The 23,196-nt window shown below is 54.5% G+C and overlaps 1 protein-coding gene across 6 annotated transcripts in view; it reads right to left on the reverse strand.

Moving 5' to 3' along the window:
• Positions 1 to 5,861: 5,861 nt before the first annotated feature.
• COL16A1 (collagen type XVI alpha 1 chain) overlaps positions 5,862 to 23,196 on the reverse strand; it is a 65,987-nt gene continuing 48,652 nt past the window's right edge. For 5 of the 6 annotated variants that reach the window (XM_047793010.1, XM_047793013.1, XM_047793012.1 and 2 more), the window contains 22 exons: positions 23,139 to 23,192; positions 22,566 to 22,619; positions 21,984 to 22,037; positions 20,348 to 20,392; positions 20,191 to 20,244; positions 19,856 to 19,891; positions 19,434 to 19,496; positions 16,796 to 16,867; positions 16,575 to 16,628; positions 15,920 to 15,964; positions 15,684 to 15,728; positions 15,335 to 15,388; positions 14,883 to 14,936; positions 12,873 to 12,923; positions 12,452 to 12,541; positions 10,714 to 10,749; positions 10,105 to 10,149; positions 9,054 to 9,242; positions 8,636 to 8,702; positions 7,730 to 7,906; positions 7,492 to 7,569; positions 5,862 to 6,240 (listed from right to left, as the gene is read on the reverse strand). In XM_047793010.1, coding sequence (XP_047648966.1) covers positions 6,038 to 6,240; positions 7,492 to 7,569; positions 7,730 to 7,906; positions 8,636 to 8,702; positions 9,054 to 9,242; positions 10,105 to 10,149; positions 10,714 to 10,749; positions 12,452 to 12,541; positions 12,873 to 12,923; positions 14,883 to 14,936; positions 15,335 to 15,388; positions 15,684 to 15,728; positions 15,920 to 15,964; positions 16,575 to 16,628; positions 16,796 to 16,867; positions 19,434 to 19,496; positions 19,856 to 19,891; positions 20,191 to 20,244; positions 20,348 to 20,392; positions 21,984 to 22,037; positions 22,566 to 22,619; positions 23,139 to 23,192 — 1,620 coding nt within the window. In that variant the 3' untranslated portion in view covers positions 5,862 to 6,037. The other variant, XM_047793014.1, reaches the window with a different exon arrangement.

Here is a 23,196-nt window from a genome sequence, read left to right on the forward strand (position 1 = left end):
AAAGCTTGTCCTATCACCCTAGTCCAAGACACCATCATCTGTGGCCTGGATCATGACTATAGCATCCTGATTGATGTTCCTGCTTTCACTCTTTCCTGCACATTCTACTCTGTAGGGCAGCCAGAGTGATTGTCTTCAGTGTAAATCATATTATGTCATTCCTGGGCTTAAACTCCTCCAGAGACTTCCAGTAACTCTTATAAGAAAATCTAGGAGTTCCCTGGTAGCCTAGCAGTTAAGAGCTCAGTGTTGTCACTGCTGTGGCTCTGGTTACCACTGTGGCTTGGGTTCCATCCCTGGCCCGGGAACTTTTGTATACTCCAGGCACAGCCAAAAAAAAAAAAAAAAAAAGTAAATAAATGAATAAAAGTTACACACTTTAAGTATTTAAAAAAAGAAAATTAAATTCACCCTCATGACCTTCACGTCTCTCTGTAACCAAGACCATGTCTGCATCTCCAGCCTTACTTGCTGCCACTGCAGTTCTCAGGTGACTCCAGCTGTGCTGGTCTGGTCTCTACCCTTGGAATATACCAAACTCATTTTCACCTCTAGGTTTTGGATTAGCTCTTTTTAATAATTTTTTTATGTTTTGCTTTTTAGGGCCACACCTGTGGCATATGGAAGTTCCCAGGCTAGGGGTCCAATCAGCGCTATAGCAGCCGACCTATCCCACAGCCATAGCAACCTGGGATCTAACTGCCTCTGTGACCTACACCACAGCTCACAGCAACGCCAGATCCTTAACCCACTGAGCGGGGCCAGAGATCAAACCCACATCTTCATGGACACTAGTCAGGTTCATTTCTGCTGAGCCACAACGGGAACTGCAATTAGCTCTTTATTAATAATCTGGCATGCTCTTCCCCTGGCACTTCACTGGCTACATCCTCCTTGCCATCCAGGCCTCTGTTCAGATATCACCTCCTGGAGGGGAGCATTAAAGTAGCATTGCCTCTCCACACGTTCTAGTCATTTATGGTTATCATTATGTCTCATTTTTTCATAGCACTTGCCATTGCTTGAATTGTCCTCTTTAAAGTGTCCATGTATTGTAGGATTGTCCTTTTCTTATTCACTCCTCTATCCCCAGTGCCTAGAACAGTGCCTGGCATGAGTTCAATAAGTATTAGTAGTTAGTTGTTAGTAGTAATAGTAGTAGTAGTGATAGTAGTAGTATCCTGTATTGAATGCTTACTAGGTGCCAAACGTTGTGCTAAGTACAATGTGTTGTTTCATTTTCACCACAGTCTTTTGAGATGGATACTCTTACCCATTTATAATGAGGAGCTGAGGCTGAGAGAGGCTAAGTGTCTTCCCCGCTATCAAAAGGAAATGAAGGAGTTCCCATCGTGGTGCAGTGGTTAACGAATCCGACTGGGAACCATGAGGTTGCGGGTTCGATCCCTGCCCTTGCTCAGTGGGTTAACGATCCGGCGTTGCCATGAGCTGTGGTGTAGGTCGCAGACTCAGCTCAGATCCCGTGTTGCTGTGGCTCTAGTGTAGGTCAGCAGCTACAGCTCCGATTAGACCCCTAGCCTGGGAACCTCCATGTGCCATGGAAGTGGCCCTGGAAAAGGCAAAAAGACAAAAAAAAAAAAAAAGGAAATGAAGGGAGTTCCCATCGTGGCTCAGCGGAAACAAATCTGACTAGTGTCCATGAGGATGCAGGTTGGATCCCTGGCCTCACTCTGTGGGTTAAGGATCTGGTGATGCTGTGAGCTGTGGCGTAGGTCACAGATTCAACTCGGATCCCACATTGCTGTGGCTGTGGTGTAGGCCAGTGACTCTGATTCCACCCCTAGCCTGGAAACTTCCATATGCCATGAGTGCGGCCCTAAAAAGACTGAAAAAAGGTGTGTGGGGGAGGATGGAGAAGGCAGGATTTGAAGCCAGGTCCACATCTGTTAACTAATCAGTGCCTAGTAGTTAGCTGGTCTTACCTTTTTTGCCTTTGTAAACCCACCCCACCACACACAATCCAAAACAATGGTGGAAATGAATTTTACAAAATCTCAGAAAGAAAGAAGTCCTATAGTCTGGGCTGAAAGTCAAGGGGTATTTTCTGGGAGAGAGAACAGTGACACCTGGCCGGCAAACTGGGATAATGTGAGGCTTGCTCATTTTATTCCACAAATGTATTAACCACTTGCCTGGCTCTGTTCTAGGTGTCAGGGATTAAGCCATGAGGTTCACGCCCCAGCCCCCTCTGCTCAGCAAAGAGCTCTTACGAGAACGTTCTCTTGGATGTCTGTGTTGTTTGGGGGCAAAGTATCCAAGTCATCTCTCAGGCAGTCAGAGACCAGCCAAAGCCAAGTCCAGGGCTATGCCTCTGAGGACCTGCAGCAGGCCCAGGTGTGTTTATTTTGGAGAGGGCTGGGCAAAATGAAGAGCAGGTCTTCCAAAGACTGAAAAACAATCAACTCATTTCCAAAACTTTAGCTACCTGAGGCAGACAGAGGTGGGTGGAGAAGTTCCTGTTTTTGTTTAAACTTTGGCCAAAGGGGAAAACGTGGATTCCAGCTCTTTTTAGAGCACAGAGCACTTTCCAGAGCTCATGGAAGCCCCATGCTCGACCCATTAGAGGTAAAGCAGAGCTTGGTAATGGAAGGCCCATCCACTGGAAAATATTGCCACCCCTGGAGACACATCATTCTCCCCAGGCATCCTGGCTCAGCACCAGCTCCAGTGTTGCTTACCGAGAAGGAAGACCAATAGCCACTCAATTATTACGGAATTAAGTCTCTTTGATTCTGACTAGATCCAGTTCCAAAATTTAAATTCCAGTTGGATGCTTTGGATCAGAGGGCGATTTGCAGCTTTCCACAGAACCAACGGGAAAATGAGAACAACAGACATGGCAATTTGGCCACACTCCCCTGCATTATGGGATTGTATGGCAGGTACATTGATAAGTTCAATTCCCATAAACTATTCAGGACAATGACAAAAAGATCAAGGCTCATCGGGGGTTAACAGACCACATGTGAAGCAAGAGTCTAAATAGAGTCTGTTGAATTCTGGTGACAGGGGAAAATATTATGACAGAAGAGAAGATTTAAATTCCAGAAGGCATCAAATTTGGAGATTTTTCTCTGCAGAATAAAGATGCAGCAGCCTTTTCTCCGTCTTACAGAGCAGAGGGTTTTTCAAATTAAGAATTCCTCATCAGGAAGTTCCTGTTGTGGCTCAGTGGTTAATGAACCCAACTAGTATCTATGAGGACACAGGTTTGATCCCTGGCCTCGCAGAGTGGGTTAAGGATCTGGCATTCCCATGAGCTGTGGTGTAGGTCGCAGATGCGGCGCAGATCCCATGTTGCTCTGGCTGTTGTGTAGGCCAGGCGGCTGCAGCTCCAATTTGACCACTAGCCTGGGAACCTCCATATGCTGCAGGTGTGGCCCTGAAAAGACAAAAGACAGGGGGAAAAAAAAAAAGGAATTCCCCATCAGGCCAACCTGGCTCGACATAGCCTCACATGAAAGCCTTGCTTCCCTGATCTCACCCCGAGCACAGCCCACATTCCAGCCACATGCACTGTCCCCCATCACTCAGCATGCTGCCTTCAGTCATTGCTGGACCTTGGCTCATACTGTTCCCTCTGCCTACATCGATCTCTGTCCAGACAAGGTTAGGTCTCAGCTCTCTGCCTCCCTGGCTCCTGGTGCTGCCCCATCATTCCACTTTATTGTAACTGCTTGTTGAACCCTCTGCCCTCCCCCAGACACTGGGTGGGGAGGCATATATGTCTAGTTTGCCTGTGAATCCCCCAAACCTGGTACCATTTCTGGCACAAAGTAGAAAGAAGAAACGAACTCGTCAAGTGAGACGCTGCCAATCCAAATGATCAGTGCGTTGCCTTCAAGGCCCGGAATAAATACACTAAGAAATGAAGACATGAGGATGAGGGCGGGAATGTGAGTGAGCTGCCTGAAGGGAGAGGGAGGGAGGGCATCCACTGCTCCTTCCCTTCCCTTCAGCTTACCCAGCGCCTGAACTTAGGAGCAAAATCTATGGATTTTTTTTTTTTTTTGGCTGACCACAGTAACAGAAGAGACTATAAAATTCAGCCTTCCATCTGGTTCTTCATGGTCCAAGAAAATACAGCAATTTCAAACTCCAGGGAGACAAGCACTCAAATCATGAAAGCTCGAACCTCGACTGTCGTAGGATCCCCTAAGAGTAGGGTGAACTTGACTCAGGAAGAAAAGTGAAGAAAGCATCATTGACTCTGTGAGGCTTGATTCCCTGGTGGTCCTCGGAGGAAATGAGTTTGATGTTTCCTCACAGCGATTTCCCCCTCTGGCCCCTGGAGCCAGCCTGCTCGATTCAGCAGCTGGTCCTTGCTTCTCTTTCTTTCTACTTTCGCCAACATGCTCCTTATCATGAGGCCCATCATCAGTGCTTTGCAGACTGGGCCAAAAAGAAGCTGGCCTTCCAATGGGAGCCCTTTAACATCTGTCCTTGTCCGCTGCCCCAAACTGGCTGCTACTTCAATGCAAGGAGGACGCGTTTGCTTTTTAATGGTTTCTGTTAGAAGCAGGGTTAACTGAGAATTGCTGGTAAGAGATAAAATAAGAATCGGCTCCTCCTTTATCTAAAAACCTCATGTGAGACATTTGGCATACTTGGGAGTCTGCCTGATTTCATTTCCTGGGCCAGTGGCACACCTCTGCTCCTGGCAGGAAAAAAAATAGGACCAAGGGCCTGAAAAGCTCTTGATATTTTGGGGTTCGATGGGAGAAGGGAATTTTCAAAACTGTGCTGGAAAGGGCAGCAGCTCTGGAGATTTGACGGCCAGTTTGAAGGCTTCAGGCGGTTTGGATAAACATCTGGACTCTGGGTTCATTTCTCAGCCTACTGTGATCCCTTTGAAGTTTATCCAACTTGAAGAAAGCTTCCAGAAAGCTGGGGCCAGTAAAAAGGCTTTCTTTGGAAGTCCCTCTGGATGTGTGCTATTGCTTTCTCACAGGGCAGCCAGCCCATCGGGACAAGAGATCTGAAAAGTAGAAAGAGAAGAAGCTTGAGATAGAATGTATCTAGTATATTCCACTTGCTGTCTCTTTTTTCTTTTTCTTCCTAGCCTTTTTACATATGGAGAAGGAGGCAGCAGACGGATCACCGGAGTCCCAGTGGACTTCGAGGACCACGAACTCAAATCTGATCATGGCTTGCCCATGACCCCTTGGCACTGATACAACCTGTTTCTGAAGGCCTAGGCTAAGAAGTACAGGAAAAGTACCACACATGCTAGATTAATAAAGAATCAAAGATGCCATGTGAAACCCAGAAGAGCTGGTGACGGGGCCATGCATTGGTACAGGCAGGACTTTCCATATCATTTCCCAGAGGAGCATTCCCTGGTCACCTAGGCCAGGGGCTACAGCCTGTCTTTCTAATCACAGAATTACTGGAGCAGCAAGACAAGACCCAGTGTGTGGAGGTGCTGCCAGGCAGATGAAGGCACCTTGGCACTCGATGGCATTTCCCAAGATGCTCCCTGGATTGGCTTTGGGTTACACCCAGGAAGTGAAAATGGTGGACACAAGGTGAGTCAGGTACTGGTTTCTTTAGGGAAGCAAATAGGTGGGGCCTTTATGAGCTGAGAGTGGGAACTTCAAGCTTGTTTTTGGCTCATTTGTGAGGAGAAACTGAGCAATGCCCCTGCTCTGACTTGGAGAAGTGAGCCGTGAAGGACAGGACACAGGTCCAGGGGGTGGCTCAGAAGGATCGGGAGAGGAGAGCTGAGCCGGCGGGTCCTGTACAGCAGCATCTTACAGCTCCATTGCTTGACCAGACGATGAAGGAAATGCCCTCTTTCAACCCAGGGACCAAATGACAAGAGGAATATGACATGGAGGTGCAGTTGCAGCCTGCTGGGAGTGAGACTGCAGATAGTTTTGTTTGTTTATTTATTGATAAAAAAATATTAATAGCCATTAAAAAAACCCCCAAACATTCACAACCCATCACAGAGTCCTGCAAGTTTTAGCCATTTGTTCCCAATGGAGTCCTTCATCTGACAGAGATGGAGATTTCAGCCAAAAGGCCCCTTCATGTTTTTCATGGGCGGGTACTGCTGCTCCATCGGCATGGCCCCAAAGCAGTCAGAGGGGTTACAGTGGCCGGCCTTGCCCGGCTGGCCCATGGGGCCCGGCGGGCCAGGGATGCCAGGAATGCCTTGCTGGCCCATCGGCCCAGTTGCGCCCATCTTGCCATACCCTGGGGGACCTTGAGGACCTAGGAGGGAAGAGTCAGAGAAAGAAAATCAGGAGACCCAGATGACAAGCAAAGGAGAAATAATAGTCATGGCAAAGAACACCTTACGTTTGATTAATATTTCTCGGGTTACGACATATTTCCATGAAGACCTGATCTGATCCTGACATTTATTTCATGGTAACAGTAATACTACAGGCTAGTTTTATTCAGAGTTTTCATGTGTCAGGCACAAGGCAAGTGCTTTTTCTGCATTATTCAGTGAATCTTCATGACAGTTCCACGAGAAAGGAGCTATTGTGTCACCTTGGAGAGGAGGGCCCAGGCTCAGTAACAGATCACCCCCCTGCTGAGTGGTGAAGCTGCAGCTCAGAGCCAGGCTATCAAGTGTGAGTCATTTCTCTCTTGGGCTCGTCAAGGTCGTGCAGCCAGTGCGATGTTGAGCAGGACCTGAACTTGTGTTGTTCCCTGGCCTCACCACATCCAGGGCTCTTGCACTATGTCATGCTAGCCCAGTTTAGGACTTGAGGGCAGGCACTGGGTCTTCCACCCCATCCCCAAACCCCCTCCCCCTCCATACACACACATACCCGCCCTGGTAGAGTATCTTGCACATAGTGGCATGCTATACATGTTGATTGAGAGGCCTGTGGTGATTTGAGATTCTATACAACTATGTTATAGAAGGAACGTAAACAAAGATGATCCCAGGAGTTTCCGTCATGGCTCAGTGGTTAATGAACCCCACTATCATCCATGAGGATTCGGGTTCAATCTCCAACCTTGCTCAGTGGGTTAAGGATTTGGCATTGCCATGAGCTGTGGTGTAGGTCGCAGACGTGGCTCGGATCCCACATTGCTGTGGCTGTGGCGTAGGCCGGTGGCTACAGCTCTGATTGGACCCCTAGCCTGGGAACCTCCATATGCCGTGGGTAGGGCCCTAAAAAGACAAAAGACCAAAAAACATGAAAATGAAAATGAAAAAAAGAAAGAAAGAAAGAAAGAAAGAAAGAAAGAAAGAAAGAAAGAAAGAAAGAAGAAAGAAAGAGAAAGGAAGGAAGGAAGGAAGGAAGGAAGGAAGAAAGAAAGAAAGAAAGAAAGAAAGAAAGAAAGAAAGAAAGAAAGAAAGAAAGAAAGAAAGAAAGAAAGAAAGAAAGAAAGAAAGAAAGAAAGGAGAAGGAAGAAAGAAGGAAAGAAAGAAAGAAGGAAAGAAAGAAAAAAGGTGATCCCAACCACTCTAGATTCATGGTCTCAAAGGCTGGCTTTTCCTACCTGGGGGGCCAGGTAGACCAATTTCTCCTGCAATGCCCACACCGATATCTCCCTTTTCACCTTTGGTACCAGGCAGCCCTGAAACAAAAGAAATAAAATATCCCTGAGTAGAAAAATGACACACCCAGTCAGATCATTTAAACCACACACATGCACACAAGTGCCACATTCACAGCAGATGCTCCTACTCGCCCCAAGGAGCTAGGCGTGCACCTCAGTAACCAGAGGGCAGACCTACCTCTCACCCCTGGCAAGCCCTGCCGTCCTTCTCTGCCAATCTGGCCAGGAAGCCCAGGTGATCCTGGGGAGCCAGGCCGGCCTGGGGCACCGTCCTTCCCTGGGGGCCCTGGTCGTCCTGGAGCTGCCACCATCTCCATGGGGAACTGCATCCTGGAGGTGTAGTAAGCCATCCTCTCTGTAAGTAAGGGACGGAACAGGTCACAGGGTGCCCCAGAGACTCGGGATGACCACAGATGCTACAGAGAAGCCACCAGCATGGAGTCCAAGACAGCCTCTCTTCAGAGCAATGTCAGAGCAAGGAAGGTGTGGGCGAATCTCTCAAGTGGTCTCCTGTGCCCTCGCCCCCGAGGGTGGCTCCCCACGGTGATCTTCCTGAAGCACAGATCTGATTACAGCATCTCTTCTCTCCAACGGCCTTCATTAGTTCACCCCTGGCTTCAGAATAAAGTCCAGACTCCTTGCTTGGCATGCCAGGTCTGCTTCCCAAGCAAGACGCCTAGCCCCTTCAGGAAGAGTCCCTGCTGGCCCCAGTCCTTAGCCTATCAAGGTTGGATAAACAAATGCACAGAAAAAAGCTTAAAATGAAACAACACCAGCCATCGTACAGCTGCAGCTCGACCCTCTGCTTAGAGCTCACTCTCTGCCGACTGGTTTGACATCAGTTTTCCTGTCTCCTCTGCTCCAGTGGGGGCTTGGGGGAAGCAGGAAGGAATCATTTTCCCGCTGAACTGAGCAGGTGACAGGGAAGGTCTGAAGCCTAATTGAACACATGCCCGTAAATGGGGGAGGAGGGTCAGTGGGGGTGCGGGTGTTGAGCTTTAAGGAAAAGGAGGCCGGGGCGGGGTGGAAAAGTAGCTGGGAAGGGCGAGCAGCCCCCACTGCCACCCAGCCGGCTGCCAATTACCATCAAACATTTTAATGATCTCTTGTCTGATGAACCTCTTGATTTCATCATAATTCACCATGTCTCCCTGAGGAAAGAGAAGAAACCTGCCTCAATTATGCTTCTAAGCCCGGTGCGCATCTCCCCTGGGAATAGACTTCACGGAAATAAAGGTTGGGGAGAGGGATAGAAGTTTCCAAGCCTCCCTCAGATATAACCCAGTGTCCTAACTTCCCCCAAATGGTCCAAAACATTTTGTGCATCGGTACATTTTTCTGGGGCGAGAGTCCTCACCGGCCCCCCATTCTCCCACACAGTTACGAGCCGCCCACATGTTCCTTCCTGTAAAGCGTCAGCAGAAGCTTCTAAAATGGTCCATGCTCTACCCCGCATGCTTGCTCTGTGGGTCAGTGCCCGTGGCTGCCAGCGTCCCCCTTACCATGGAGCCTGGCACTCCCGGCAATCCTGGGCTCCCTGCAGGCCCCGGAGATCCAGGGTGGCCTCTCTCTCCTGCAGGACCCGGTGGCCCAACAGGTCCCATGGAGCCACTCTTGCCAGGCCCACCAGGCATGCCAGCTCGTCCCTTCTCTCCTGCCTGGCCCTTCTGTCCTGAAGGTCCTGGGTCACCCTACAAGGAGAGGAAGTTACAGCCCAGCACTGCCAAGCACTCTCAAGTCCACCTCGTGATGTCTCAGCCATCCGCTCCTGGCTCCAGCCCCCTACCGAGCCTCCCAGCATCCTGACAGGTGGCCCGTGTCACTGCCCCCAAAGCGGTCCTTCTAAAGGACAGTTTTCATGGTGTTACTCCTTGTTTGGAAATTCTGATGGCCAGCTGCTCTCGGGATAAAGGTCTAAGTCCTCGGCCAGGCATTCGAGGCCATTCATGACATGGTCCTGACCACATCTTCTCCAGCCTCGTCTCCCTGCCCTTGAACCTCCAGCCACACCTCACTGGTTATGATTCCGGTTCAGCCATGTGCCTTAGTCCCCGCTGCCCGGAATGCCCTCCCCTTCCCCATGCACTCCTCCCACTCAGCTGAAATGTTCCTGTTCTCTGCACAGCCTCCCTGGCACCCCAGGCTGAATCAATCACTCCCTCCCTCTGATGCCACGGTGCTCCATCCAGTCTTCTGTAAAACCTGCCATGCTGCGGTGTATGTGTGACTGGACTAAGTGGGCACCTATTGTTCAGGGACTTCTGCTTACTCACTGCTAGGACAGAGGGCCTGGCAAGTGAGCAAGGCCAAGTGGATGCTCACAGAATGAATGAATCCATCATGAGTGAATGAACTGTTCTCCCAACCATGGCTAAAACCCTGGAACAGCCCCATGTGAGGAGTTTTCAGAGTGGATATGGCTCGAGTTCTGCCCACTTTCCCCCCTGCCCACTGGCCTCCCTATGACTTCTTTCTACAGTTAGAGTCATAGCCTGGATCTGGGCTTAACAACTCATGAGCTTCTTCTCTCAAACTCAGCCAGTGCCCACTCACCTTTGGACCAGGGGGTCCATAGAGTCCCTGTTTTCCAGGGGGTCCCTAAAAGAAAGCAAAAGTCAAGGGTTAATTCTGGGCAGCATCTCCAAGCCATCCAGGGGAGGCAGGTGCCATGAAAGGACCTTCCACAGTGTTGAGCCCCCAGGCTGTGTCCCCTGGGGTCTATGTGAGAAAGGACAATCGCCTCCCTGCCAACAAGGCTGGGGACAGCTGGGAGAATTGTGTTCCTGGGGTGTGGCCTCATATGATCATGTTGGTTGGGTCCCTCGTCATCGGCAAAAAGGGGCGAGAAGTCAAAATGAAGGGAGGGCCCGGCAAGAGCGGGTGCCTGGAAATGTTTATTGGGGTCTATTATCGTTATCATTGGCTCCTTTTGATGAGGTACATGGAGAAAAAAAGAGTGAAAAACAAGCCTCATGCTCATGCACCTCCCTCAGTCCCCAGTTCCTCTCCCCAGAATAACACGGGCACCAGTTTCCTGTGCATCTGTCAGAGGTGGTCTGTGCATAAGGGACATTCCCTGGATGAATGAAGAGGGGTCAGGGAAAAGCTGGGAGCAAGGACAAGCATCCCCAAGAGAAAAGGAGAAACCCAGCACAACGGTACCTCTTTGCCGGCTGCACCATCCACGCCAGGCTCACCCTGGGGAGTAGAGAGCAATGGAGGTGTGATGAGAACCAACCCAGCCTGGCATCACATGCCTCACCTCGCCCACTAGGCATGGCCAAACCACGTTCCACTAAGGAGCTGTGATCCTCCCCGGACACTTGAACCCTGGGCTGTGGAAACTCAGGCCCCACCGCATGTTCCAGCCTGGTGCTCTATGAGGGAAGAGCAGACTGCACCTGCCCTGTTCTCTGCTTGAGATCCTGGCATCTCACACATCCTCTGGTTCTGAGTGTATGGCCAATATTTGCTGAATAAAGGTGTGAACTGTGAACCTCTGCCCTTGATGAGGTCCCAGAGATCAGCCAGGGCAGTCTGAGTTGGCTCCCTCTGCTAGACCCCTAGACAGGAGAGGCTGCCTCCTGGGCCCCACCCATTTCTGGTGGGATGCTGACGAAGAGGAATCTGAGGTTGCAAGGCAACTGGCAGATTCATTCGGGGACCCTGGAGGCTCCTGAGCCTGCAGACAGGAGGGACAGAGGATTGGTAGGTCCTGCCTGCCCAGGGTCCATGGCAGGAATCAGAGTGAGTGGGAGGCAAAGCTTAGCCCACTTAGCAGATGGGCCAACTGATCTCCCCTGCCTGGACTGGAGTTGTCCACCCCATTCCTGGGCACCAGTCCCAGGGGCATTGCTACTGCTCCCCAGAAGGAAGTCTGCTTCGCTGGAAAGCACCCTGACCTGGGGGCTAGGTGACCTGGGTCCTGCCTCAGTCCCCGGGGAGACTTTTTTTTTTTTTTTAATTTTTAGGGCCAAACCTGCAGCATATGGAAGTTCCTGGGCTAGGGGTTGAATCAGAACTGCAGCTGCCAACCTATGCCACAGCCACAGCCATAGCAACACTGGATCAGAGCCTTGTCTGTGACCTACACTACAGCTCACCGCAACACCAGATCCTTAACCCACTGAGCAGGGCCAGGGATCAAACTCACATCATCATGGACACTAGTCAGGTTCATTACTGCTGAGCCACACCAGGAAATCCCCCGCACCCCCAGGGAGACTTTTCATCCCTGAGGGTGGCAGGCAGTTCCACCTGATGTGGTCCACCCGTCTGGAACCTTTGAAAGAGGGACTATTGCTGTGTAGTGACAGACACAGGTTCTGGAGACAGGCAGGCTCCTCCACTCACTAGCTGAGTGACTCAGCAACCTCCTTAACCTTGCTGAGCCTTGGTTTCCTCATCTGCAAAATAGGGACAATCAGACCTACCAAATAGGGTTGCAATCCAGATTAAATGACAAAATGTCAAGCACATAGGTCGCCGTTCAGCACACTGTCAATGACCAATATATCCTAGCTCTCAGCATAAACCGGAGCTGAGGCCAAGGAGGGGTTTCTGAGTGGCCAAGACAGCTCCAGCAATAGTCTGCGTGTCTGGCTGCTGACATTTACAGGTTTCCTGTGTTTCCCAGCAAGCTCCCCTGGGGAGGGGCGGGGGTGGAACAGGGGCCGTCTCCCCTGTCTGACACCTAGTGGAGGGATGTGCGCAGGTGGGGGTGCGGCCGGCCCCACGCTGGCTTGTACAGCTTGTCCTTTCTTCCAAACAGGACGTGATCCTCAGGCACAAGCGCCGTGCTGCGTCTTCTGTGCTAGCTGCCTCTCCCTCCCCAGAGACCGACCGGCTGTGTACAACCAACAACATCCACTGACCCCACCCCCTCGGCACAGCCTCTTACCGGGGGACCAGGGTGTCCAGGGGGGCCAGGCTGGCCTGGAAGACCTAAAAGGCCCCTTTCTCCAGGTGATCCCCGGTCTCCTTTCAGGCCCTAGAGAAAAGGAAGGGGATGGTGAGAGAGGAGAGTGAGCCCCACACAGCCAGAGCAGACGGGGTTCGTGCCAGGGACCGTGACCCCCACCCCTAGGCCCCGCCTCAGGAGGTGCCGCTGCCTGAACTTGGGGCCCGCCCTGGCCTCTAGCCCTCTCGAAAAGCCTTCGCCAGAGGCCAGTTAGGAGAACTCTGGAGGCAGGAGAGGGCGATGCCAGGGAAGGAGCGGGCATGGGGACACGCTGTCCTCCTCCCAGGTCCCTCTGCAAGGAGGCCACGCAGAGCAGGGCCAAACTCCTGGGAGGGAGGGGCGAGGGGAGCATGTCACTTACCACTGCAGAGATCCCAGCTGGGCCCGGCTGGCCTGGAGGCCCTGGCGGCCCCTAAAGAGAGACGGAGTCAGTGGGATGGAAAGAGGCTCCTGTAATAAGGCCCTGGGGGCGGCGAGGACCCGCCATCAGGAACAAGCCCCAGAGTTGTTATGGCAGCTCCGTTCTCTTCCCCAAACCCTCCTTCCTTCTGCTCTGGCGCTTGATCTGTGCCAGAGCTGAGGCCTGCTGGGGGGGTTCCTGAGCACACAGGACCCTTGCGCCTACCATACATCCGGGGCCGCGCTAAGGGGACAGTCCGGGAGCTAGAGTCCAGTGCAGAGGGAGTAAAGTATGCAGTACGTAGGCCTGGATGTCTTCTGAGCACCCCCCTCCCCCGCTCTGTGCGAGGAGCAGAGACCAGGGCTTGTCTCTGTGCAGCAGGGGGTGAGGGGCAGGGGCTCAGCACCAACCCCAAGTCCTTGCAGGTAAATGAGCTCCCTGGTCTCCTGCCTCCAACAGCAAGAGTGCTCCTGCTGCCCCATCTCGCACATGCCCACTGAGGCCCAGTCCCAGCATCACCTCCCTGGTCAGAGTTACACCTTCTCTGAACCTTCACAGGTCCCTCTCAGAGCTCCTCCCTCCACACTCTCAGGTGGAAAGCTCTGGAGGCACAGGCTTTGTCCTACTCATCTCAAGCCTCCAAGGGCAGGTATGTCCAGCACTGGGACTGGCACACCGCAGGCGGCTGGGCTGGCAGACAGAGGTGGGAAGAGGAACCCGCCCCCCACCCCCGGTCTCAAATGCGGACACATCCAGGGTGTGTGACTCCTTCTTTCATCTGTAATGGGGGGGCAGGGCTAGACCCGGGGTCCCCAATTCAGGGTCTCTGGACCCCTTGAGATCCATAAAAATAGTGATGAGGACCTGAGAGTTCCTTTTTTTTGGGTCCTGAACTATTTTTAACATGTCCAAAAGCCTTCTGGAAAGTGCGCAGCCAGCCTCAATAGGCTGCAGTAACATGCCCGTGTATTCCCTTTTCTCTGGAACCCCACCAGCTCAGCGCCGTCACATGGATCAAAGGCGCCCATTGGCAGTCATCTGTGTTACAGACGAGTAAAACGGGAAAGCCATTATTGCTTAATAAAAATCCTCTCCAAGTCACCCTTTCTCAGTAAGTGCACATCCACTGCCCAGCTGCTCAAGCCAAGCAGGAGTCACAAACAGTGCCCAGCAACTCCTTCTATTGCCCCCTGGCTCCTCCCCACCCAGGTCATTAGCAAGTCCTCGACTCCAAAGATCTGTCCCCTGCCACCTGTGTCACCACCACCATCTGTCCACCGATAACCCCTGTTTTCATTCTCGCACCCTCCCCTCCCGACCACGCCCCCAAGGCCTCCACCATCTGCATCGTGTCTTCTCTGAGCTCAGCTTTCCTGTTCCCCACTCACACCTTCCTCCATCTCCATCCACCACGCTGACTCTGGGGCACCCCTAACAGGAAGCCCTCCCTGCCTCGGGCTCTTCACAGCAGCTGCACCCCTGCCTGGACCCTCTTCCCTCAGACTGCTGGCAGCTGGCTGCTTCTCATCATCTGGGCCTCAGCTAAAGGCCACTTCTCCAGTAAAGTTGCCTCCCAGCCCCTCCCCCATGACGTCACATCGCTGCCTGATCCTTCCTCATTAATTTGTTTGTTTGTTATGCCCACTCAGAAGCTCTGGGATCAGGGGACCGAGTCTACCTCACTCATTGCTGTAGCCCAGGGCTTGGCGCAGTGCCCGGCATGGAGCAGGTGCTCAATAATTATTTGTTGAATAACTGAATGATCTTTGATAAGCAAACTCGAATGTGCCCAGAAAATAAGAAAACAGCCAAGAGTTGGGGAACCACTGGGTTGAGTGAGTCAGAACCCCTATTCTGCTGCATACGGCTGGGGCTGCTCCTCTTTGGGGTCATGACCAGTTGGCCCACCACCACCCGGCCCAACGCCATTCTAACTCTCATAGAGGCAGAGAGGAAAACAGTTTAACTCACAATATGGCCAGGGGGGCCGGGTCTTCCCTGGGGTCCCATGGCACCAGGCTCGCCCTGCAGGAGCCAGAAAAATGAAGAAACGACACAGAAACAGATATACACACATGGGCTGTTAGGTAGGAGAGCGCTGGGCAGAGCAGAGGTCGGAGGAGCCACGCTGAGCCCCAGCCTCTAGCCTGGCCCATGAGTACAGTTGGAGGGGAAAGCAGAGCCCAGCCTGAGAAGGTCAGGCCTGCTTTGTAGGTTAGTGACCCAACAGCCCGTAGGGAGAGGAACCAGTTATAGCCTTAAGAGGAAGAAGCTCAAGGTGTGCCGTGTTGTGCAAAACCTCCCCCAGAAGGCCGAGGAGAGGAGGCAGGCGCTCTGCCAGAGTGGAGGAGGTGGCTGCAGCCCCAACTCGGTAGAACCGAAGCGCTGTCTAAAGGCAGCCTGCGTGGACCCCAGGCCCTTACCTCCGCTCCAGGCCGGCCACTGCTGCCCGGGGGACCTGGCTTTCCACAGTCACCCTGGAGGAGAGAGGGGTAACTGGAGCTCCCCAGGCCTCCATTTGGCTCCCTCACCTCAAAGCTGACCCCACCTCAGAGGGATCCTGCCCCAGCTCTGATGCCCTCAGGTTGGCAGACAGCAAAGCCCTGACCCAGTCTGCCAGGCACCAGTGGCCTCAGAAGGCCAAGATGCTGGGAGAGCATCTCAGCCAAGAATCGCAGAGCACGTCCACTCTGGCTAGGCTTCCACTTCTGCCTGGGGTCAGGTCTTGAGGGGCTGAGAAGACCTGGTTGGTAAAAGTCACCAGGCCCTTACCTTCGGTCCTGGGAGGCCAGGATGTCCTGGTTTTCCCTTGAAGCCCTGGAAGACAAAGCAGGAGCCACCACATCCCTCACCTCAAGCACAGGCTGCTTCCCCTTCCTCAGGTTGAACAAACCAAATCCATCCAGAGTCAAAGCACGGTCCACGGAAGATGTGGATTTGAGCTGCCCCCCTACCCCCCACCTGCCCAGCTCTGGAATCTCCCAGCTCCTTCCTGCAGCTCTACTTACTGGGGGTCCCATGAGTCCGGGGGGGCCAGCAGGACCGGGGTCCCCCTGGGGAAAGAGATGGGGCACTGAGACAAGAGCTTTGTCTGGCTTGTCCCCACCCATTCACCACCACCTCCCTGTTCTCCAGCGCCCCCCCCCCCCCCCCAGGATGGAGGGACTGTCCTGAGAAGACTCTGAGCTGGGCTCAGCCTCTGGCTGTGGACCCTGAGTGAATCCAGGCCCCTTTCTGAACCTGTTTTCCTTCTTTCAGGTACAGGAGGGGGTTGATCTTGATGCTCTGTCCTTTGCCACAGCTCTGTCCTTTTCAGATGCTCCAGCAAAACCAGACCCCAATTTTTCCAGGTCTGCAGCCTGTTCTTTCTGACACCCGCCTAGTTTCTTTAGGTGATTGAGTTTTCTGGACATAAATTTACTCCCCTCACTGCCGGCCTTTGGTGAGACCCAGCTCATCCAACCCAGTTAAGGCTACCAGGGGAACAGAGAAACCGTGGGGCTCTGGTGCAATCAGAGAAGTGGGGCATGGTGACAAGCAGACTGAGGGAAGGTGGGGGAACCTCCTGAAAGCGGTGCTGGGGGTGGGATTCAATTCCCTTCATCAGAGTTCCTTGAATTTGGATCCTAGAGAAGGAAGGCCCTTTGGGGCTCAAAATCTCACCCTCAAGCCAGGCTTGCCATCCTTCCCATCCAGACCGTCCAGACCGGCGGGGCCCTGGAAGTGGGGAAAAGGCATTTCTGCATGTTTGTGCTGGAATCCTAGGAAGTGGAGGGCCTGACCCCTCTCCACCCCTCACCTGGCTCCCACCTCGTAGAACAAGCGCGCGCGCGCACACACACACACACACAAGCCCATATCAGGCTAAGAGGGCACACACTCACCTGAATCCCGGGAGATCCTGGTGGTCCAGGGGGACCAGGCAGGCCTGACGGGCCTCGAATCCCTTCACTGCCCTGGAAACGAACCCCACAACAAAGTCAGCAGGGCCTTGCCCCCCCCGCCGCCCTCGGCAAGAGGCAAGATCCTGGGCCATAGGGGCTGGTGACTACTGGACGTCAGGAACACTGGCTTCTAACCCAAGTCTGGTTCTGGTCTAACTGGCCCTATCGCACACACCACTCCCCCAAGAAGACCTGTCTTCACCTGACAAGCATCCCCCTTTCCAAACCGCTCCATGAAGAAGCGGCAGAGCCTTTTCAATCCAGCACCTTCCCCAGGATTGACCAAGGACTGGCTGGCAGGTGCTCCATTACAAGGGCTGAACCAGAGGCACACAAGCAATTCACACTGATCCCAACAAGGTGCCAAGCTCTACATGGCCTCTGATTCCCACAGATGGAGAAAGGGTGGCCCTTGTCCTCGAGGCGCTCACAGTCCAGTGAGGGTCACAGGCCCACAACGAGCAAGGGCAATGCAACAGTGTGTGCACTGGGTGTGGGTAAGGGGCCATGGGAGTTCAGAAGAGGGAGCAGCTCGCTCTGGTCAGGGGTCAGGGAAGGTGTCACAGAGGAGTCAGCAGATGCTGGGCTCTGAAGGACGCCTGGGAATTGGGCAGGTGGAGAGGGAGAAATGGGCATGCCCATCTTGAGTGCCCATCATCTCAAGAAAAGGATAAGGATTTGGAAGTGGTCACATGCCTGGTCAGCCCAGGTATTTGGGAAGCCTGTGTGATGGGGGTGCGGGGAGAAGAGGCTGGAGGAGTTAGACTGGGGGAGGGCCCTGAAGCCTGTACTAGACTTTATCAAATAGACCAGTGGTTCTCAAACTGTACTTCACAGGACTTGGGGGTTCCTGGAGGAGCCTGGAGGGGCAGGGGCACAAAGTGGGAGCCCCGAAGGTGGGAGTCCAGGACCCCTACCCTTGCCTTAGCCAGAGCAGCTCCACTAGCGTCTGCTTTTTTTTTTATTTTTATTTTTTTGGCTGTGCCCACGGCCTGCAGAAGTTCTGGGCCGGGGATCAAACCCATGCCACATCAGCGATAACACCAGATCCTTAACCACTAGGCAACCGGGAACTCCCTCACTTGTATCTATTTTAGAGCCTGAGAGTTCAGGTGAGGTTTCAGGCGACAAAAAGCCTCAGGGACTAGAAAATGTCTGAAAGACATTGTTACAGGCACTGGGGAGCCATTGATGGTTCAAAGCAGGGGAATGATGAGAGTGAACATGTAAATTAGAATGTTTATGGGAGAAGGGAGGGGGAGGCAGGTGGCTCCCCACAGCATGTAGTGGGGAGACGGTGGCTGCCCTGGAGCTGTGGCTATGGGGGTCGCCAAGGGAAAGGGATCCAGCCAGAGACCCCAAGGTGGGAGTGGGGGGTGGGGTGGGGAAGAGCGCTGAGTGGCATTGCAATGCCACCAGCTACCAGGAGGGGTCAGCACAGTTCCAGGAAATGGCTGCCCCACAGGGAGTCTGGATGGGGACCCACTGGCCAGAAGTTTGGGATTCTCTGCAATGACCTATCTAAGGAGAGCAGGCAGCATTGGGGTATAGAGCCAGCACAGAAGACTCTGGTGGGGGCCACCACCCAGGTGCCCCACAGAGAAAAGGGAGGCAGCACCCTGCCTCAACCATGGCTGCTAGGTGCTGGCTCTGGGGAGGGGCACGAGGGTTCTCCTGAGTGTCTTGCTGCATGTCCCTGGGATGCCCTCAGCCTTTCTGGGCCTTATTTGCTCACCTGAACAGTGAGAACCTGGACCAAGGTGGCCCTTCTGTAAATCCTTTCCAGCTTTTGGAGGAAAGAGGCACCCCCGAGGCTGCAGACCTCCCGCCCCTCCCTCTGGCCATGATCCCCCACCCTCAGCTTAGAAGTCAATTTGGGGCCTCATTACACTACTGTCTGTCACATCTGAATTCCCCAGAGGATGGGCGGAGACAAGGATGTCAGCCTCCAGATCAAGGCGGAGCTGGTCTTCAAAGTCTACCAAGCCAAACCCAGGGGCGGCCTGTACGGGGGCTCCCTAACTCTGCTCTTTCACACCCTTGTCACCAGGTCACAGGCCACGCCTGCTCCTTCTGGCACTTGGGGACAACCTGAGCATGGCTTCCCAGGAGGCCCGTTCCCCTTTCCTGCTGTTGTCAGACCCAGAAGGCAAATGGCCAGAGCCCCTCCTGCTGCAGGGCCCAGAGCTCCCAGTCCTGGATATGCCTCCCATCTTCCCCCACCTCCCCACCCTCCCCTGGAGGAGATGCAGCTGGCTTGTCGCATTCTAGTCACCCACCTCTCACTACACCCCTCTGCCTCTTCCCCACCCACCCTCTCCCAGCAGGTGGGGTCCTGGGTGGCACAGAGGCCAGTGTGCCTCCTGGACCCAGCTGTCAGCCCTAGGGGCCTGCTGGTCCACCGCAGCCCTGTGGCTCTAGAACAGTTGCTGGATCCACCCTGGAGGTCTTTCCCCACCCTTAATGTAACTGCATCAATCCTGGAATTTCCGAAGGCCTGATGCTGGGGTGAGGAGACAGGGCTATGGAAGCTACATGGCTGAGATCTGTGACTGCGGCCAACCAGGGTTTGGCTCACCTTCTCTGCTTGGGGGCCCGGGGGACCAGGTGCTCCAGCTTTGCCTGGGAATCCAGGGGGACCCTGTGGCAACAAAGGAGCAGGCAAGAATGAAAGCGGGGCTGGAAAGGAGCTCCTCTTCCTTCTTCTTCCTGCAAATGCTTCACTGTTGTTAACGCGACGCATTTTGACTTCCTAGAAACATCAGCAGGAGCGTCATGTCTGGCTGGGCTGATTGGGCCAGGGCCCACCCAGGAGGCCCTGCTCTCTAGGTCCTGGCTCCTGGAATCGGGCCTGGCCACCCAGGCCGCTTCTCCCTTCCTCCCATGCCTGTGCCTCTTCCCTCCCTCCCCAGGGCCATCCTTGCCCAGCCCGGCCTCGCTAGGCCTGCCCCTCCCAGATGGGATCATATGGGACAGAGCTGGCTTTGTGTCTTCACTCACCGGTGGGCCTGGAAAGCCTGGCTGGCCTTGAAATCCCTAGAGGAAGAAAGCAAGGGACAGCTTGCTGTGCTGCCTGGCTGCCCAGGTGGAAAGAGTGACGGGATGAGGCTGCCTCAAGCCATGGGGCCTTGTCCTCCACTCTGCTGGCAGGCGAGGCCCCAGGCACAAAAGGAGAGGTTACATTTCAATGACGGTGGGGGGCTGGGAGGCTAGAGCTGGTCATCTCACCATACTGTGGGGGTGACCACCAGGGGGAGGACCCAGCCCCTTTCCTGCCGCCCCTCCAGTCATCCGCCATGGTCAGGACAGCCAGCCAGGTGCCTGTCACCACTCACCTGGTCGCCTTTCTCACCCGAGTTCCCTTGGGGTCCTCGCTCTCCTCGGGGACCCTGTCACCACAGAGAACAATGCATCTAGAATTCAATCTCCCTGCCCCCCAGACCCCGGGGCAGGACCAGGGATCCCCCTCTCCCTGTCTCCTTCCTCACTCACCGCTGGGCCTGGGGGACCTGGGAGGCCTTCAGATCCTGGTGGGCCCTGGTGACACAAAGGAGCAGAATGGGTCACTCTGATGGGGCGGGGGGGGGATCAGGGGACAGGGCACAGAGAAGAGGCACAAAGGCGGTGGGAGGCCCCTTTGAGCCAGAGGACTCCTCTCCCTGGTCTGTTCAGGTGTCCCTTCCCTTGCCTGAGCTCCTGACTCAGCCTTTTAATGAGTCCTGCTACCTCTTGGCTCACTCCAACCCAGCCAGCACCTGGCTGCCATCTCCTCTTCTTCAACACAGCTCTGATGATAACCTTCTCCTGCTCCATCACCCTCCATGGCTCCCCTCTGCCACCCGAAGGAGGCGCACACTTGCCACCCAGGCTGGGTTTTGAGGCATCCTCTGATCTGATACCTACCACCCTTTTCTGCTTCACTGCCCTCTCCCTTTCTTATCTTCTGCCTTGCTTGGTCAGACCGCCATTCCCTGAACACTACACATTCATATATAGCGGGCTGTATATTTGTATATTCTGGGCCTTTGCACAACTGTCCCCTCTACCTAGAATGCCCACCATCATCCCTTTCTAGGTCTCTTGAAATGTTACCAAATCATTAGAGAGCTCAAATCTGTTCCTGAGGTGCCCCCAACCCTGGCCTCTCCCTCTGCGACTCCCCCGCACAAACAACCATGTGTCCTCCCTCTATCCCCACCCCGGCACTCCATTCAGGGCTCAGCTCAAAGGCCACCTCCTCCGAGAGGCCTCTCTGCCCCTGATTCATGCATCTTGTCTGTGGCTCCAGCTCCTCACCCTGCTTGATTTTCTTCACCAGTCCTTTCTCTCATAATTCATGTGTATCTGTTTACTCATCTGTTATCTGCCTGCCCCACTGGAATGGGAGCTCAGTGAGGGCCAGGGGTGCAACTGCCTCTTTTATCCACGGAGGCAGCCTCAGAACAGAGCCTGACACCCCTAACGCCCATGAGAAAGATTTGTGACTGAATAGATGCGCCATGGGGTTTGCTACACCGCAGGGGGTCTCACTGGCCTGTGTGAGGGGGAAGGTAGGACAGAGGCTGGGGAGGTTTGTCACAAACAGACTTAAGTGCAGGTCCAGGCTCTGCCCTATTTCACTAACTAGCTGCAGGATCCCGGGTGAGCCATGTCACTTTGTGAGCCTGTGTCCCCATCTCCTGGGCTCAGTATGGGCCTGGCACACTGGCCCTGTGAGGGGCAGCCCTGGGCTGCTGGGGACAGGCACAGTGGCTGAGTGGGGTCCAGAGTCTCCAGCCTGGCTCTCTGGCCCTGTGGACATAGGAGGTTGGGGGGGGCCCTGGGGGTCCCCCCAACCAGCCAAGCTGACTCAGACCCCCTTTCCCTCAGGCAGCCCTTCCCTCTGTCTTCAAGAAACTAGTTGGGATTCTCCTTGAAGCTTCCGCCCCCACAGCAACCACCAGCCGCAGCGCAGACTGCTTGAGACGCAGCTGGAATGACTCAGGGGGGTCTGGAAGCTGGGATCACGTCTCCCCCTTTACGGGCGGCTGGGAAGCTCTCCAGGCGGCAGGCAGGCAGGCAGAGGCGGCGGGCAGGGACCAGCCATTTGAAGCCCTTCCTCCCGCCCCAAGGAGGGAGCTGCACTCACCGATTCTCCCTTCTCTCCCGGGGAACCCACGTAGCCGCGCTCCCCCTTGATGCCCTGAGCAGCAAAGAGACAAGGAATTAGCCCTGTGGCCCGCCAGGCATGGTGCTGATGCGAGGGGTGGAGACTGCAGCTGGCATGAAGGCTGGCATTTAGACACAGATGGCACGAGGCTAGGGGACCAGAGCCGTGGGCTGCTCCCAGAGCTGGAGCGCCATGGCAGCCTCCCACCGCTGCCAGTGGAAAGCAGGTCGTGGCCACCTGAAAGGGGCCTCCCCAACTCTCCCCCACCCCCCAGGATGGAGCCCTCAGTCCTCTGCCAGTCTGGGCCGCTCAGGGTGCAGAGAAACTGGCCTTTAATGTGCACTGACTGTAGTGAGCCCCCGAAAGCCGAGAGGTGAGCCAAGCTCCACCACCATGGGGTCTTGTGGTAGCTGTGGGGGCTCTGGACAGACAGCCTGGCAGAGACACCAGCTGAAATGCTCAGAAAGGAGGGAGCCCACTGCGGACATCCCATGCTTGGGGGCCTGTCCTGACCACCACCCCTGACTCTGGTACTCTCAGAGCCCGAGTCCCCTCACTCACAGGCAGTCCTGGGGGGCCCATGGCACCTGGGTAGCCAGGTTGCCCTGGAGGACCCTGCAAAGACAAGGAGACATGATGGACCAGCCACCCCGCCCCCCAACATTTCTGTTCCCTTCCCTGGGCATGAGGGTGGCCAAGACCAGAGAGTCTGAAGCTGACCCTCAGCAGATGCCCATCCACCCACTCCAGTACAGCACCACCTTGGGCCATTTCCCTCAAGTCCAGCTTCCCTCGGTCCCATCATAGACCCAGAACCCGAAAGCTGAGCCCCAGGAGGCAGCCCAGGGAAGGGGAGGATGAGGATCCGGGGTGCGGAAGGGGCAGGGGCACGCTGAATGCTGCAGGAAGAGGGAGGGAGAAAGCCCCCTTACAGGGAGCCAGGACACAGGGAGATCAGCTTCCTTTGATCCTGAGGGGGTGGGGAGACCCCCATACTGAGGGAATCAGGCTGAGAGGCAAAGAGTTTCAAAAGAAGGAGCCCACGTCCCTCCTTCCACTGAGCACCTTCCCGGGACCCAACCTCCGTCCCCCCAGGGCTCTTCATCTAGCTCCGTCCCTGTCCCCTCCTCTTACCGGTTCCCCCTTCTCTCCCGTCAGGCCCCTGAGGCCTCGCTCTCCCTGAAGACCCTTG

This window comes from Phacochoerus africanus, chromosome 8, assembly GCF_016906955.1.
Source record: "Phacochoerus africanus isolate WHEZ1 chromosome 8, ROS_Pafr_v1, whole genome shotgun sequence".
In the NCBI taxonomy this organism is placed as follows: domain Eukaryota; kingdom Metazoa; phylum Chordata; class Mammalia; order Artiodactyla; family Suidae; genus Phacochoerus; species Phacochoerus africanus.